The 18,736-nt window shown below is 42.1% G+C and overlaps 1 protein-coding gene across 1 annotated transcript in view; it reads right to left on the minus strand.

The window, feature by feature from the left end:
• Positions 1-18,190, minus strand: part of KL (klotho) — a gene marked incomplete at its 5' end in the record, with an annotated part of 45,168 nt that extends 26,978 nt beyond the window's left edge. The window contains one exon of the mRNA XM_084226398.1: positions 17,384-18,190. Within this exon, the coding sequence (XP_084082524.1) occupies positions 17,384-18,190 (807 nt within the window). The remainder of the gene's footprint in view (positions 1-17,383) is intronic.
• Between the last annotated feature and the right edge of the window lie 546 nt (positions 18,191-18,736).

The raw sequence follows: 18,736 nt of genomic DNA on the forward strand, positions 1-18,736 counted from the left end.
ACTAAACTTCAAATTGCTCTAGAACAAAGTATAAAGCCAGTGGGGACAAGGCACTTGTATACATGAATGAGAATCATCACTGGGCTAGGAACACAAAAAATTAAATGAATGCATATCAATCTATTTTCATTCCTACTGATTTCAGATATGACTAAATACTTTTTCACCCCCCCAGCTATTTTAAATATAGATACAAAAATATAAGGACACATTAAAACCTGAACTCATCAATTAACTCAGAGCTTCAGGTACACTTTTTAAGCAATTTGTCTAAGATTGGCCTTTTTCTCTGTATACCATGCCAGTATACTGCAGCATGTAATTACACTATATAAAAATAAAATAATATTTTAAATTATTTAAAGAAAACATATTTTGGGAAAAATCCCAATTTTAATATTGAGCCACACTAGAACAATAGAAAGGCAAGTTCACATAAATCTTGTAGCAGCATCATTCATCCTCCTTTGCTGAGGTACAGAAATTCCAGAAAGCAGCACTGGTCTGCTTTACAGTTACCATGAGGGCAGGTATCTCAGCAGTTTTCAGGAGGCCATGTAGAACATGGTAATATCTAATCATGAGACAGATGCCGGCCATTTAAATATTGCCTGTTTTAAAGGAAGGCAGTTCAAAGGAAAAAATTTGTATAGATGCCTTGTTTCTAAGTAAACTGACCAAAGAGTTATGCAGGTAGAGCAAAAACTTACAACAGATTTCTATGAAGACATTCATCGAAACCCTTTCAGAGCCACAGAGGTTTTTGTAAAAGAGGTCAGCGTTTGTTACAGCCCCACTCTCAAACACCAGAATGAACAGCAACATCTCAGGCTAAAATTCAAAAGGAGAGGAAGAGACATAAATCCACCGCCTCAATTTTTTTTTTAAATACTCTCTTTAACTTTTAGACCAGTCCAAGCTCATGTAAACAACCAGATGACTTACAGATACTCCAGGCTTGTCAGATGGAAAAGGACAGTAAGTGTACCACTAATACAATGTGTAGCCAAAGAATTTCCAGACACAGTACCTACATGGACTTTAGCAAACAGCTGAGCTATTGACCCGATATCTACAGTAACCCACGGACCAGAAGGCGATGGACAGCTAGATTATACCAGGTGCCTTCCTCCACTGCAGCTTCCAGGTTAACTTTATTCAAAATCAACCCTAACTATTTCAGGCTATGAACCATAGTACAGAAATTAATATTTTTTATCAAAATCACACAGGAAAATAATCTTTGACTTGGAGAGATCCCATATGGTGCAGCAAGAGCTGGCCAGCCATTTTATCCCAGAGACAAAGGCTTTCAGTAGCCACAGCTATGCCAACATAACCTTGAACAAGCATGTAGTACAAAGGATATTGGAAAAAATGGGTCTAAGACGGGATACATAAATCAGGCATTAAATCAGGATGACACTTTAGATATTAAGAAAATCACAGATTATACAGTTTATGTGGAATCATGATTCAATCAATGATGCTAGAGAAAGCAGAGCAGGGGGCAATGCAGCAATTAACTAGTTGCCCAAACACTAATGAAAAGCAAACTGTTGGCCTGAATTAGGGTGTGAAGGGCTTGAAGAGCCAGGTGTTTTTGCTGAGACTAAGGGAGGAAGGTAGGCGGCTAAGATTGGCTGAGACAAGGGAGGGAGTACGAAAGGCAGGAAGGAAGGAGGGGGGGTAATTTTAAGAAACTGAATTGCATTAACTGAACTTTTCACTGGAAGCTCTTTTATACAGGAACACTCCAAGAAAAGAGCTAAGATACTCTGCAGGAGACACATACACAAGTCCTTACTGGGAGGAAAAATAATCTCTGTAGAAATGAGCACCTGGGAAAAAAGCAAGGCTCCATCTACAGCAGTCAAAATCTACTTTTCTCATACTACTGAGATGAAAGAAAGCAGAGATGTTGGAAATACTGAAGAAACATCTGGGATTTTTCATACATAATTTGAAACATAAAGTAAGGATATTAGGATATGATTTATAGTCAAGTACATAAGATGCATTAGATGTTTATTATCAAATGAGCCACTGGACATATTTGGTATACTTTATATATATGTATATACTTTATATATAGAGAGATATATAAAGGTTATTGCTACTCTGAGAGTACTGCCTCCATAATCCCTCCTTTCAGGAACAACTGTGCTGCAGGAGAAAAGCAGGAATGAAAGCAGAGGCCTTTCACAAGCCCCATCTACTGCAGACCAGGAGTTAGTCCTGTTAATTGTCAATCTTCCTACGTTCCTACAACATAATATTTTCACTGTGAACCCAACAATGCATGTCACATAAAAGCATGCAACATTCTGAGTAAGACACTGCAAATGGTTTTCTAAATGATACTGTGAAGAGGAGACAATGATAAGTGATATTACCATGTTAGAAAAATTTGGACTTGCAGGGAATTTTAACAGAAATAGAAAAAATATCTTGCTGAAAAAAAAAATCATTACCATATTTATGATCCTGTGTCTACTATCTGCCAAGAATTAGGAAAACTGGATTATAAAATTAGGAAGAGCCTCAAGGGTATCAGATTCAATCCAGCGCTTCTATGGGCAATATATGACACAATCCTATTTGTAACCTGATCCAGGTTGACTTTAACATAGGCTAGGTATTTTGTTCATACTACTCTCTATGGAAGATGTCTAGAGAATGACACTTCACAAATGGTCTTCTTCCCCTGACTTTCAGGCTGAATTTATTCATGCTCAATCCAAACACTTGTTCTTGCAGCAAAACTTTCCCTGCACTTAGTTATTTTCCTTCACTTGCTTTTTTTCCTTCACTTGTTTTTACCACTATCTATTTATAGACATGAAGTATATCCTCTCCTAGTGTTCTTGCTCAGGTAAAAAAGCCATGTTCTAGTAAGTAATTCCTCATCTCTGCTGGGAAAATCACCTGATACAGACTAGAAACAAATGTGTCTTTGTCACAGTTGGATTATATTCGCATCTGATGGTCATGCTGTGATCAGCAAGTTCTCTTCTTACAGAAAAAAAAAAAGTGAGTCTTTCTGTTCCATCTGTTTATTATTTGGATTATCCTTTGCACTGGCACTGTTTCCTCAATTTTAGCTCATGCTCTAAGTAGTGCAATCCTAGCCTTTGCCAAGGCATGGGAGTTAAAATACATTAAGAAGTTCAGCTGTGAACTGCCCTTTGAGACTGATGCTTCTACTTTCAGCACAACTCACTATGACATTTGCTTTAGCAATTTCCTAGCTACTGCTGAACATTCTCCTCCTCCACTGAAACAGTAACTCTCCATGTGCCACCATTTCAAGGATCTTACTGAAAACAGAGACTGATTACGTTTTTCATATTTTCTTTTTCTAGACAATCAGTTATCACAGAAAGCTATCAGATGGGCCTGGCTTGACTTCAATACTGTAAATTCATAGCAGTTTATGTTCATTGCACCTGTAGTTACCGACATTTATCTAATCCTCACCCTCATTAACCTTTCCTGTCTATGAATCCCAGTGCTCAACATGATCACTTTTCTTGACAGATCTGACAAAAAGCATTTTGGAAATGTAATTTTTTTTAAATCTCTTTTTCCCCACTACCTTATGGGTATGTCTTTCCTTGTGCTACTTTTTCTTAGGTGACTGGAAGATATCTGCATTTTGCTTTAAAATAATGAGGTTTTATTTATTTTTAAGACCGGATGCACATTTTTAAATTTTCTCCTTAGCATAGCTGGTAAATACCTATTCCATTACTTGATGTGGGGTTCAGTAAAGTCCTTGCAGAAAATAATGGGGCTCCTAAAGGAGCTGTTTCCAGACAGAAGGAGACTGTGGCAACTAGTATATGTTTGTATTTGTGTATCAGTTCCAACTACTAGTAAAAAGACTATGTTATTGCAAAGGGGTTTTTTTTGTTTGTTTGTTTGTTTTGAGGTTTTTTATGTTTTAACCAGTATTTTACAAGGACTGCTCTCTTTATATTTTGGAAAAAAGCATGAAATGCCTCCAGCAGCCAGAATGGGTCAGCAGCAGATAACTGGGAAACAGGAATTAAGAGCTTCAGGATGGGGCTACTCAATGTCCATGACATCTTACAAGGGACACCATGGCTATTTGCCTGTTCTGGCTTTACAGGACCAAAAAGGTGCTAGTGACCACCCTTGCAGGGAGGAACATCAGCTGCTTTCCTGGGTCAGAAGAAAGACTCGGCTCCCTGCCCAGGAAAACCAGGGGATAGTATGTGATACAGGTCTTCCCACAGACATGCAGGAGATACCACATGCCTGAAGTAGGGGAGACTCAGGAAAAATTTGCATTTAATCCAGACCACATGTCAGAACTCACCCTCTGAGAAGTCACAGGAACTGAAAGCACCTCAAGCAAATTCTTGAGCCCCTCAGTATTCCCCTCCTCCATCATTTACTCAACCTCTCCACACTCTAATTAGACTAAGGTGAAAGTCTGTCTACAAAAAGTCTGGGCTTGAGTTTGTCACCACAGGTTTACCTACAGCCCACAGATGGAAATGGGACAATTATTGTATTTTTTGGTCATAGAACAAGAGATACCATGCTCACTACTCTCCATTACCTGGAAAAGGAACCTAGGGTGGCAAGCTCAAGTAGATTTCTCCTAAAATTAGCTCAAGTGTGATTGCTATCCCCTGCATTTACTTCCAGAGTCTTCAAGGGAGATGGCTCTACTGCATCTAATAGCAAAGCCCATGCATTGCACGCCTCCCTCTCCACCCAGCCATCACAAGCCCTGTCACAGAGCTGCTGCACAACCCAGGAGCTGCTGGCCCATCACTTTACATTATGTGGCCCTATGCAAAAGGATTGAAGGCAGCCAAGGACAACGTAGTCCATGTCTTTACGCGCTAGTTGTGCTGCAGAGCCAAAGTACATACAGCTCCACCCTGGTCAGCCCAGTGGACAGCTGCCTCAGAGCTGGAGAACAAGTCCTAGCTGCTCTTCCCTCTGGGATCACTGGGAATGCTGCCAAACCACTTTAAAAGAAGTATCTCTATGCTAAACAACATTTCATAATGGGTCCTGGAAAGCCAGCTATAGCAAGGCCAAGCAGATGCCAAACTGTGTCTCAGAGCTGATGCAAGCACTGCCTGGAAGACCAGCACAATGATGACACTTCTAAACTATGGGACAGGAGTAATTTTCCATACTACAGCCTCACTCAAAGTAGCAAAATGTCCGTCTGCTGACAGCTGTAGCTGGAGGTGGTAAACTCAGGGTACCTTAACAGTTTTTTCAGCCATTGGGTAAGTACCATTTGCTACTGATGATCTTTGCAGGTTGAAGACTGTCCTAGCTGTATCCACAAATTATTTCCATGCTGTACAGATACACGACTGTGTGGACTCTGCAGGCTCTGATCTCCACCCAGCTCTCCTACGAGCCCCATGAAAGCTGGCTCAAGAGCTGGTGGCCAAGTGACACCAAAACAGACCATTCTGTATGGGCCATATCCAGCCTTGGTTAGGCAGACTGGTCTTCCTTGCATATTCTCCTCTGTTCTCAATCTCGATGACACAAGCACATTAAAAAATTCCTTGCATATCTGCCAGACTTCTCTTCAGCTAAACCATCCATTTCATAGTCAGCAAAACAAAAGACAATTTTTTTCACTTAGAACAGGTGTTTAGCTGTATCCGAACTGTTACGCTACAGTTGCAATAATGTACAATTTTTTTCAGCATTTACATCAGCAGTGTCACTTCTCCAGTGCAGAACTGCAGTGCATTCATTGGCCACACTCCAGAATGACACCCACTGCCTATATACATATATATATATATGTAGATATGTATGTATGTATGCCTTCTCTAAGTATTCTAGTCTATTGTAGTCTTTGAAGATTTTGAGACACAAAATGCTCTGGGCTGGTGCTTCCAAGCCTTTGCCCTGATGCTCTGTGATGGTGCTTCCAAACGTTCTGCATAGTTACTGCACAAAACAATAGTGAATTATTCAGGGGTGGGGTCGATAATTAATCTTACCAGAAATATAATGTGGGGACTGAGAATGTACTATTTTCTTACACTTGTACAAGAAAAATAGAATAGTAACTACAGCAGGTGTCCAGCCCATCTCGTTATCATTTAAACAGTTCCAGAACAAGGTCCTTCAGAGAAAAATCTTCAGCTGCTTGCACCAGTCACTCAGAAATGTGGAACTGCTTTATTATGTAACAAAAACACTGACTCTGCCTGGCAGCTTGTCATTGCTACGGTTTCTATTTTATGTCCAATGTCAGTATTTGTGTCACAACAAGCCTCCCTCTCTGACAGTTAACAGTTTATTTTGGTAAAAAATAAACTATGTTTTTCACATACCAATTAACTGCCTTGTCTCTGTATACCTCCCAGTAAAATTTTTTGCCCCATGACACTCAAATAGCTCACTCAGGCTATGTGATCTTGGGTCTACAAAGTGCTAGTGTCCCACAGGTCTTTCCAGACCCTCCAGGTCCTTTTCCATATTGGGAACATGCTGCTCCAATGTACATTTGACTCTTTCTTAATCCTCAATCTCTTTGTAGTTCAGTCTTCCACACTCACTTCATCCCTACAAACATATTTCCCAGGAGCACTCACTCAAACTGAACACTTCCAAAGCAAAAAATAAGAGATTCGGGAATCACCAAGCTTAGTTGTCTGAGATATTGCAGCAAGCCTCTAGCCCCAAACACTGGACATTAATGGCTATTATATGCTCCCTCCTGGAGAAGGGAAGGCTCCCTTCACAGCACCTTCCAGGGCTTAAAGGGGGCCTACAGAAAAGCTGGAGAGGGTCTTTTCACAAGGGCATTAGACAAGGGGGAATCGCTTAAACCTGAAAGAGGGAACATGTAGATTGGATATTCAGGAGAAATCTGAAGGTGGTGAGGCAGTGGAATGGGTTGCCCAGAAAACCTGTGGATGCGTCATTCCTTTGATCAAGGTCAGGCTGGGCAGGACTTTGAGCAACCTGATCTGGCAGAAGGTGTCCCTTCCCATGTGCACAAGTCTAGAAGATAAGCTGCAGACCCTCTGATTTTCGTCATTCCTTTTCAAGCATGAGCATCCATAACTCTTGGGTGTTCCCTCCCCCTTGAGGGTGGGATGTCACATCATGGCAGGGTGTTTGGAACTAGATGATCTTTACAGCTCCTTCCAACACAAACCATCCCATGACTCTGTCAGTCTATGTTCGTAGCATTATGAGCCAAAAAGACAATTCTAAGATATATAACACAAAAAACCCATGACAATTGCTCCAGATGTCATACCAAGCCACAGGAATAAATCAGGAAAAGCAAAGATATCATCACAATCCCAAACCCTTGCAACAAAAGGCAAATTATTTGGGTAAAATAATTTTTTTAGTGAGAGCCTGGCCACGGCACAGAGAAAGGGAAAAAAGAGACCTAACAAAAAAACAACACTGCTCCTTGACAATTTAAATTCTTTCCTGACCACAAGTCAACAAAACCAGCTCCCACAGGCCAGCATCAATATAAACCAGACCAATGCCCACCCCCTCTGGTTTCTACAAATCTATTCCAAATTACCAGTAACACAGGAAACATTGCCCTTCAGGAGAGTCCAGCTTGGGTAAAGTGAGATCTGACTGATGTGATTTAGGGTTCCTGCCTTTCATGGCTCACTCTTACAATGCTCTTGCTATAACCATTTCACCACCAACTAATTTTGAAATGGTTTCTATTTCATTATCCTAAGCTGAGCTATGAAAAAGGCTGTATCTGAACTTCCCTGTGCTACACTTTGCTGGTTCTAATACTCAGAATCAGAATGACTGTGCCAAATTGATGCTGCTTTTATTGGAATTTTTCCCCCTTTTAAGCAACTGCCTCCTTCAAATACCACTTTTCTTTTTACCAGAAATAGGAAAGAGGAGCTGGATAAATGACTGAATAATTACAGTTTCAGACAGAAGTGGGACAAGCAGCTCAGCTACAAATATAAGACACAGAGTAACCTCTACAGTGCAAGAATTCTGTCCTGATGGCTCCATTTTATTTCTTTCATCAAAGAATAAAAAGCATCAATCTCCAGCTTCAATAAGTCAGTCATACTGCAGCAGGTTAAACAGCAATTTCACAAGGGTAAACTGACCCAATTTGAAGCAGTGGGCACTCATCCAGTGAAAGAATACAGAAGGCAGAGTGTGAAATGACTGACTGACTCACTACATCAAAATGATTTTTTTCAGTATCATACTAAAATTGAACACCAAAAATTTCTACCGCAAAATAAAGTTATTGGTATTTATTTCTCCTAGTTCACTTTTTTTTTTTTTTTGGAAAGCTAAAGTCTGTCAAATATTTTAGTTTCAATGAATCAGCAAATTCCAGTTTCAAAGGTTTTAGATCCTTCTGACTTGCTCTAATGACATTATATTACTTGTGATTTTGGAGGTATTAGGAAGATTAGAATGAGCCAGCTGATATGACAGGGGGGTATGAAGAAAAATGGATTATTTTTTTCACCAAGCATATAATTAAGATGCAAAACTGCAGCTGAATCATATTCCTGCAGTTCTGTTCCCTGTGGGATACACCCCAATATTCTCTTTCAAAACAAGAGACACGTTCATAGCTGGCAAGGGAAGCACAACGATAAACTGAGTTCAAGAGCTCCCTCAGTGTATTTCCAAGGTCTTGCATTTCATACACAGAGATGCTGTTTGAATATGGGAATGCACATTTTCCTCAAGATTAGATGAATGCATCTATTCAATTAGCTAATTTACTTAACTCTTGACAGGGTTCCCCAAAAAGCTAAAGGGAAACTTATTTTCCTTAAGCTCCTTTGAGAAACCCAGATCTAATGTATCAACCCTCCTTTCTTTAGCAGGCTACACATGGTGTTCCCCACTCCCAGCGCTGGTGGCAACATGGGGACAGGAAGTGGACACCATAAGCCATGACAGACTTTGAAGCAGGCCCCATCCTTGTGAAGCATGGTCTGTGATTTCTGTAAACCACCAGTCAGCTTCATCAAAATAATTCATATGACATTTATTTAAAAAAATCAAACAGGGAAAAAACAACTCACCCTTGAGGACTCCAGGCCATCTCATTTCATGCTGATTTTAATTTTTACTGCTAAATACACACATGAAAATGGGAGTATTGCCTCATAAACCCAGCTCCTGCATTCCCACTCTTGGCCAGTCACCCCCTAACCTCACCAGATCCCAAAACATTATCTGTTTTCCCAGTACTCTTCCTTCCTACCACCCCACATTTTGTTACAACTCTTTTTGGCCTGGATTTTGCCTCCTGAGGGCATATGTAACTGGTCATGGACATTCTGGTGTGGTGATTGTTCTCTCTGCAAGCATCATTTGTACCCAAGTTAACACTGCACTGTCACAGGAAACAAATGAAGAATTAAATAAGTGTGTTACAAATAGCATGTCGAGCGTGTCACCACTGTACAGCCAGGTGTCAGCAGAACTTTCTTTTCAACCATAAGGTCAGATTTGTTCAATTGATTTTTAAGCAATATGTTCATACTTACAAAATAAATTTTCATAGAAAATCACCAAGCTGACAATGCAATATTTTTCCAACCTGCTTTCTCAAAAGACATGCTGCACAATTCTACCATTTCCATATATATCTAAGGAACCATAATTGGACTAATTAATCAATAACTATGTTCAACAGTTCCATGCCTGCAGCAAAAAAAAAAAAAATTTCATTTCTTAAAATGCTGGAAGTTAAACAAACAAACTGAGTAAACTTTGCCCTCAGCTCTGAAAAACAACTGATCCAGTGGAGCTACTACATATTCAAGAGAACAAGAAAAAAGCTGACTGAGAAAAAGCATTGGAAAATCACTGTGAACTCTTACCAGAATGTGTGACCAGCAGCTACAGGTCTGTCCCCTTCCCCCATGTGACCATTTGAAGTCTTTTCTAGGAGCAGGATCAAAACAGATGCTACTGTCTTCCCAACTGTAAAGCAAATATCTTGTAAAATATAATCCCAGTGGTACAAACATTTTCTAGCCCTTAGTAAAAGCATTAAACTGATAAACCTACAAAAGGATACCTTGGGTTGACTTGTGGACTCACAAAATTGCAAGGCATTTCAATAGGACAGTCTCTCCCAGCCAATTCTGAACCATTCAGCTGTCTTTAGAGTTGTGACTGAAAACAAAAATGGAATCTTAGCTGTAAGCATGAGAGCTAATGTGCAAGTAACAAATTGATCCTGTGCAGACTGAAGTGACAGTCCCCTAGCAATGTGCATGGCCCCTGTCAGCTCCCCCCACTGCTGAAGATTGTGTTGCAGGGTGTCTTGCAGCACTCTCCAGGCTGGCCAGAACCTGAGATGAGCAAAAGCTCCTGTGCTTTCCATCATGCAGATGTCACAGAGATCCAGCTGTCAGGTGGCACTGAACCACCTGTGGTCCCAGCCCCTATATCAACTGCTCCTTTATCAACTGTTGTAAACAGCATCTGTAAAGATTTCAATAACTGTGAGAATTTAGAATATGGGTGGGGTTTTTTTAAGAATCAAAACAAAATTAAGCTTTAAACTTTTGTGATTTTTCATAATACAGAAGCCTATCTCTTCTCAAACTAAGCATACATAAAGATGAAGCAACACAAATGGGCTTCAATGTGGCCAAATCCATATATTCTCAAAGTCCTTTTTCTTATTTCAGTGTGCATCTCAAAGGATCCCCCCTGACAAATCTCCAGGGATACACACCACAAACTTAACAGGCCAAGCTTCTTATGAGAGTTTTGTGCTCTCGGATTAGAGCTGAAGCAACAGCAAGCCAGAAGCTGCCATCACTGACAGACTAAACAAAGTGTTTACTGTTGATATAGACTGCATTTTGTTCTTTGCATCAAATGATGTTCTCAGATTTAGACCACGCCTTACGTCATTCTGTTAAGAATTCTACAAAGCAAAGAGGAAGATTTCATGTTTACTGCTACTGTCACCTCCACTGCCACCAAAGGCATCAAGTCTATTTTCCCAAACTGCTCTAGCTGTCTTACAAGATTTTTGTTCCTACCATTAATACTAAAAGTTCATTCCAGCAGCTTTCTTCCAAAGCTATCCATGACTTCTAAAATCTAACTGTATTTATATCCTTTTGACTGTGTATGTATGCATATGGTTTTTAATTCTCAATTTTCTTCCTGCCATTAATATTTATGTCCAGGAGTATTTTCAGAAAGCAACAGTGTGAGTCTAATTCCTTCCTTTCTTTAGTATCATTCATCTTCTACTCATCTCATTTTACTAAAGGCTCCAGTCTCTTGCCATGGCCAACTATCCCTTTCTCCTTTTGTACTTAGTTATTCTTCCTTCTTGACAACTCACCTTCTCCTTCTGCTGACACATCTTCTCTCATGTGATATAATTCAGTTGTTCTCTAGAAGCCAGTCTCTTCTTTCATGGTCATATTCAATGAGTCACCTTCTCCTTCACAGATCTGTCCAATGTTCATTTCAGTAATTTCCTAAAGATCCTAAGATTTTGTCTACAACCATATTCTTCTGTTCCATTCTTCTGACTTAATCTAAAATCACAGATTTGACTATGATATTTTTCTATATACTTGGAAGGCAAATAAGCAATCATTAGTAGTTTTTATTGAGTATTTAAAACTGGTAACACACATCCTTTAATTGCTAAAACCTGCTACAGAATCACAGAATATCTTAGGTTGGAAGGACCTTAAAAGTCATCTAGTTCCAACCCCAATGCCGTAGGCAGGAGGGACACCTTACAGTACACCAGGTTGCCCAAAGCCCCATTCAACCAGGCCTCATCCTTGTATGTACAGGTCACCCCCTCTGCTTCTTCAGAAGCATGTCTTTATAATTTCCTCTTCTTTATTTTTACCATCTTGGAAAAAAAAATAGAAGAAATTCTCCTGTGGACATTTCTTTACCTACAAGTCTATACAAGCAGACTCCTTTGATTGCTGGCTTCTTGGCAATTTTAAAACTTTGCCAACACTGACCTTCAGATTAAGTTCAGCATTTTATCTGTTCATCAGATAAACAACCAGAAACACAAATCACACACTCATTTGCAAGGATTATCAAACTGCCTTTGAACTCTGCCAATTACTAACTGAAAGCCACAGGACTCTTCAACTGGGAGTTAAGCAAACTACAGATGTGTCTGCATACCCATCTGCTCTTTCCTGTTTCTCCCAAAGTTAGAAGGATATGCATCACAGTAACCAAAATAATTAAAACTAAATCCCTCTAAATGCCTACATCCTGTCCTAATGGTCACTGCTTGCTGACATTGCCATCAGCTGTACTGACATATTCACTGCTTCTAACTGGTTGAAGAAATAATGAAAGATGGAGGGAAAATACATTGCTCCCCAGAGCACATTGGGAAGAAGAAGCTGTTAGTTAATAAGTGTGAGGAACAAACCTAAGCTAAGCACAACTTCAACCATAGCAAGAGACTCAGAATTTGACCTTCTAGAAGATGGATACATTATGAGCCAAAACCTCCTCTTAACATGACACAGCATTTCTTCTTTACAGAAGACAACATTTTCAAAAAGAAGGACAATCTCTGCACTTCCAACCTGCTGATGGCTGCAGAACAGATGTTTCTACTGGATCTATCACAGGAAAAAAAAAAGCTCTAAGAGCTCCTAGGTTTCAGCCAAAACGGAAGCGCAGGCACTAAAAAATGGTGAACTATCTTGAACTACAATAGATGTTTCACTAGCTTTATTTCCCAGGTCCCAAGTACAGCTAGGAATTATGTCCATCAACTACCTTTAAGTACTGGAAACCGACCACAGAAACAAGGTGAAATGGAAACCGGAAAAGCTTGTAACATAAAGGAATGGAGAGTGACATGAGTTCTACCACAAGCTTCTTTTTGGAATCCCCAAAACTACAACAAATACAGAATCTCTTCTGCTTGAGGAGAGAGGTTGAAAGGAAGAACAAAGAATATATCACACCTTATGAGGCTTTATTATTAATGCAAAATGGAACAGTATCAAGGAGCTTTAAACTCGTGTACCCAGTGAGATTTTACCAGATGCAAATTCTACATTGCCAATCTGAATACCCCTATCTGCATCAAACTGCTGTTAACCACACGTCATTATCTTCCCAGCACTGAGCAGAGCCCTGCCCAACATGAACAACTGCTATTTAAATAGAAAGCATACTGGACTGCCTTGGACAGGAGACAGAAATATCACCCAAGTGCCTCCAGCAACAGCTACAATTGGCAATTAGAAATCAGGCAGGTGGCACTTAAAATGAGACATGAAAATACAGATTTGGGGCTACCAATGGAATTAACCAAGATTCACAGCTATACAGCCACAACTACCAAGCACTAAAAAACCTCACAATGAACAGACTCTCAAGAAATCCCCATCCTCATTATGAACAGCAAAAGAGTTGAGGTGGGACTTAATATACCTACAGGCTTGACCCGGTTTTCTTCCATACAGAGAACAAACAAATTCTGCTTCCATTCCATTTCAGTCACTTCAGTGTGATCTTTCAAAGTCCTGCCTGTTGAGTTTTGCTAAGATTTCCTAAAATCTCTAAAATTTTTTTACGATGGATTTTTGGTTTTGTTACAATGGAAATTTGAAAACAACAATCCTTTTGCAAACATCTATGGTATCAGGTAGGAATGGCAAAAGCAAAGTTTTGTAATCTATCTTTGGAGCTAATTTTAATAAAATGAGTACTCTTGAAACCCAAACTCCTCTGTTTATCACATTTTAAAATGAAACTCACTGCATTTTTTTCATTATTAAAACTTAAAACCAACTTGCTATAGCTTTTAATATAATTTGAGGACATAGCCTAACTTTTGGCAGCTACTGGCACAGAAAACCACAGCATCAGACCTGAACTTGCACCACAGTTTGACTGCATTTCTTTGTCAAATCTGCTATTTGAAAGAAACCTGATTCAAATGATTAATGAACAGAATAATCACTAGTGCAAACCCAACTAATACTCAAACCCAGGTAAGAATCAATTTCTTCTTTGTTAGTCTTTGAACTATGCCTTAAGAAAACAAGAACAGGAAAAAAATAGTATTGCTTAGCAGTATTCCTCCTTTTTTCTGAAAATTAGGTATGCCTTCACAACTATGATGAGCTATGTTACTTTCAGGAAAATCCCAAATCATTCCATTTGCACTGAGTGAAAGTTTGAGGGCTGTGTCAGTTTTGAAAGAAACAATACAGATCAAGAAAAGACCACTCTCCTATGCTGAAATTACTGATACTTTATTAGGTTTAGCACTGAAGGTCAACAAAAGAGTACTTACCTTCTGTTTTGGAAAGAGTTTTGGAATAGAAATCAGTCTGTTGCTATGTGACTGGTTTCCAGGCAGCAGTTCCACTCACTTCTTCAGGGAAACGATGTGTTCTTCTGTTTCTGCAAATGCTGTTTATATTGAATAAATCCAAGTGTGTTCAACTCAGACAACATACTGTGAACCATTAATGAAAAAACGCATTTGCAAAAACCAGAACACAATACACTGACCTCTCTCAACTCTTATTTGGAGAAAAGAGATTCATCATATACATGACAGATTGCTGGCATTACATTTTCTGGCTGTTGACTTGAGAGATTGCCAACTTTTATGAAATATACTTGATCCATTCCATTTATTTTGTGAATAAACATGAACAGCTTCCTCCATTTATTACCACATCTGAAGGGCTTAGACATCTCAAAAGCGACAAGTGTCAGTGGAAATACTATAAAAGGGTGAAATTTTCACTGAATACTGATGAACATCCCTCAAGAACACACCAAGAATGCATTAATAAAATAATTTTTCCTTACAAGTTTTTTACACTATATTTATTTGGTTCTGTCTATAAAAAAGTGTCTCTGTCAATTCAGCATCTGTTATGACTCACTTAAGGAAGTTCAAAAAATGAGAGGTAATTAAAAAATTTGGTACAATATGATTAAATCCATTCAAGCTGAATTCAAACATCATTACTTAAATCAAACTTCATTGCCCTGTTTTCACCAGCTCTGAATTGAACAACCTAAATTGAATCAAACTCTTATTTGATTATTTCTTCAGATAATAAATAAGTCTCTCAGAAAAGCAAAGCCCCAAATCCACATTTATATCTGTTGAATTTTAAAGAACTCACAGGAAATTATTTTGCTTTTTAACATAATCAGAATCCAGTAAAATAAATTAGGAGGCACCAGCTTTACCTGCATATTATAAATAAGGGGGGTAAAAGTCAGAAATCATGCATATTAAGAGCTAGTGTGCACATTTGCTAAGAATCAATTATGACCACAAATTCTAACTTCCAAAAAAGCCAAACACATTCTGCAAACTCAATTTCCCTGAAAAAAAAAAATAAAATACAAGAATGGCAAAGAGAAGGAAAAAGGATTAAGAAGAAACCAGGGACCAGATCATATGACATAAGGAGCAAAAGGTTAGACAATGAAAGGGGTTTTCTTCACATGAGAGGATTCAGCCACATCTTTTGCAGTGGGTCTAAGAGGACTGTATCACTCTAGACTTGTGTAACACACATTAATTTCCATGTGAAATGAAATTCTTTTTTTACCATCTATGGTAGAACCTTAATCTTTTCTTAGACAAATGCACAGCCTGATATGGATTTCAGGCTGTGGAAGCCATACTATGCAGCTTCCTCCTACTTCACTGCTTGCACAAGTTGAAAGGTCTAATATTAATATGCTACAGAGAAGTAAAAAGGAGAAACAGATGAAAGCTGTTCACTTCTCTGTGCCAAAGAGCTAGGCTCTACTCTGCCTCCATGAAGACTCTTACTGGAGAAATCAGGGATGTGAGCTCCTCTGCACATAATGTCCCTGATTTTCTCTGCAGGTGATTTGAGATCTGGGAATATGACTTGTAGAACCGCTGGACGTATAATCTAAGTGAGCAATATGCTACAAAAATCACATGCCAGGAAAAGTGCACTAACAACCAGTGGCCACTTTGGCTCTTAACTGCATCTGTGTTTCAGCTCCTCTTTCATAAAATGTGGGGGGATAAAAGTGGTATCTTGTGCCTTCCACTGCACCTAAAAAGAAACGTTCACTCACGTGCAAATACCGACTGACAGTCACTGGGACAAAACTAAATACTACGGTGCTGTCACTTAAGCAGGTGTTGGTAGACCTTCCTGGTTTAATTACACTTTTGACATGGTGTGGCCAAGATTGTGCCTCAGTTTCTCATTTATTGAATAGAAAAGTATCTTCCTTCACAGAGTTTTCATGAGAAGAAGCACATGCTTGAGATTATCAGGGACTCTGATACTATGGTGATGCAGGATATACTCAAGCATGAAACACAGCCAAGTACACACCATGGTAACTACATGAAGAGCTTAAAGTTTTCAGGACGAGGAAATTAACCAGAAATTTTACCACGTTTTCTCCAACTATATTTTCCCTTTGACTTATTTCTAGCATTAAAGAATGTAGAAGTAATACAGGAAAGTGGAAAAAAGTCAAATAAGGCATGCATTGGATGTTTTCTTCATGCCCACATCTAAAACACAATGTTCATTAGGATATAACTCCTGCAGCAAGTGTGTGCTGAGCAGACAGACATCAGCAGAAATGTAAATGTATATTAAAGTACAAGAGATCATGCCTAAATGACTACTCTTTTCCAATTAGGATTCCTTTCTCCTATCATTGGAAGGATTTGTACACACTTCTGCTTAATTCTCTCTGCAGATCTCCATGGGGTGCTCCCAGCAAATATTACAACTACACCATCTAGATACACAGAATAAAAAATTAAGTATAGCAAACTACTTGTGCCACTTACAAGACTAACTGGGGAATTAAGGGTCTCTTTCCCCAAAAAGCGCTCACACTCAAAAAACCATCATACTTTGTCAAGAAAACGTCTGTTTGACATATTGGCCACCTCTACCATCTCTATTAATTCAGTAAGGCTTTTTTATCAGATACGCAAATTCCCTGTATAGTCATATGAAGCATTTTCACCTTAGAAAGGCAGCATTGGAGTGGCACAGTCCAGGGACTGCAGACCCTCACCCACCCAGAATGACAACTGAACTGCCGCAGGCAGAGAGAACATTTCTGCAAAACAGAGCTCTTTAACTCTCCACCAGCTCAGTCGCTAAGCTCCTGCCTTACACCATGAGTTTTGCCTCTTTGCCTATAGGTCTGCCGCCCACACTCTGTCGGGCACATGGATCTGTGTTCCATGCCAGTGTCGGACCGGGAGACAGGCGTGCCAGCGGGGCGGGCTGAGCTCGGCCTGCGAGCCCGGCACCTTGGCACGGCCGAGGAGCCGCCGGGGCCCTTTCGCGCCACCGCCATTTACCTGGAGCAGGTGGTGGGCCGCCAGGTAGCCCAGGCGCGGGCCTCCCCGCACGCCGGGCGGCAGCCGCCCCGTGCCGTAGCCGTGCCAGGCCACCACGTACGGGTTGTCCATGGTCAGCCAGTAGCGCACCTGCCCGCCGAAGTGCCGGAAGCACAGCTCGGCGTAGTCGCGGAAGAGCCCGGGCAGGACGGGGCTGGCCCAGCCACCGAAGGCGTCCTGCAGGGCCTGCGGCAGGTCCCAGTGGTAGAGGGTGACCACGGGCTCGACGCCCAGCTCCCGCAGGCGGGCCAGCAGCCGCCCGTAGTGCGCCAGCCCGGCGGGGTTGGGCGGCGCCGTCCCGTTGGGCAGCAGCCGGGCCCAGGACAGCGAGAAGCGGTAGTGCGAGACCCCCAGGCGCCGCAGCCCCTCGACGTCGCGGAACAGGTTGTTGTAGCTGTCGCTGGCCACGTCGCCGCCCACGGGCCCCGGCGGAGCGGCCCCCGACGGCGTGGCCGGGCGGTGGGCGAAGGTGTCCCAGACGGACGCGCCCTTGCCGCCCTGGCGCCAGCCGCCCTCCGTCTGGTAAGCGGCGCTGCCCGCGCCCCAGAGGAAGCCGTCGGGGAAGGTGTCGTGGAGGAATAGGTGGTCCTGCGGGTAGGGCAGCCGGGCGAAGTGGGACCAGGTGCCCGCGCCCTGCCCCGGCGCCCCCAGCCCCCGCCGCCCCAACAGCAGCAGCAGCAGCGGTGGCAGCAGCGACGCGGCGAGGGCCATGCTCCCGGCGGGGCTCCGCGACGGCAGCTCCCGCCTCCCAGCTCCCCGCCGCCCCATTTTATCTCACCTTGCGCCCCCCCCTTCCCGCCCCGGTGGGCACGGCCATTAATAATTACCTCGGAGCTGCCGCCTGCATCCTTCCCAGCCGGCTCCATCGGGGAGAGCTGCCGCCGGGGGCGCGAGCCGGGGCGTGAGACGGGGCGGGCGGGGAGGAAAGGGGGGAAGCGGGGCGTGGGCTCCTCGGGGAAAGGTGGACCTTGACGCCCCGTCAGGCTGGCCGTGCGTACCCCCGCGGCCCTCAAAGAGAAAGATCCCGGTCCGCGGGCGGCAGGCGGAGTGCTGCAGCCCTTCGCCCGCGCCGGGCGCCCGCACCTCGCTGCGACTGCGGTGTCCCCTCAGAAGCGAGACCCTCACCGCTGCCCTGACGCCTTTCTTCCCATCGGAAGAGCCCGCGGAGAGACTCGATGGCCGGATCCGTCCCCTCTGAGGGGATGATCGTAGCCGTCTCCCGTGCCCCGCTGCAGTGCCGCCGTCGGGGAGTCCGTGGGGCAGCGGCTCCTGCGCCGGACCGGGGCGGGGGAGCGATCACGGGGCTGGGCTGGG

This window comes from Fringilla coelebs (assembly GCF_963513975.1).
Source record: "Fringilla coelebs genome assembly, chromosome: 2".
Taxonomy (NCBI): domain Eukaryota; kingdom Metazoa; phylum Chordata; class Aves; order Passeriformes; family Fringillidae; genus Fringilla; species Fringilla coelebs.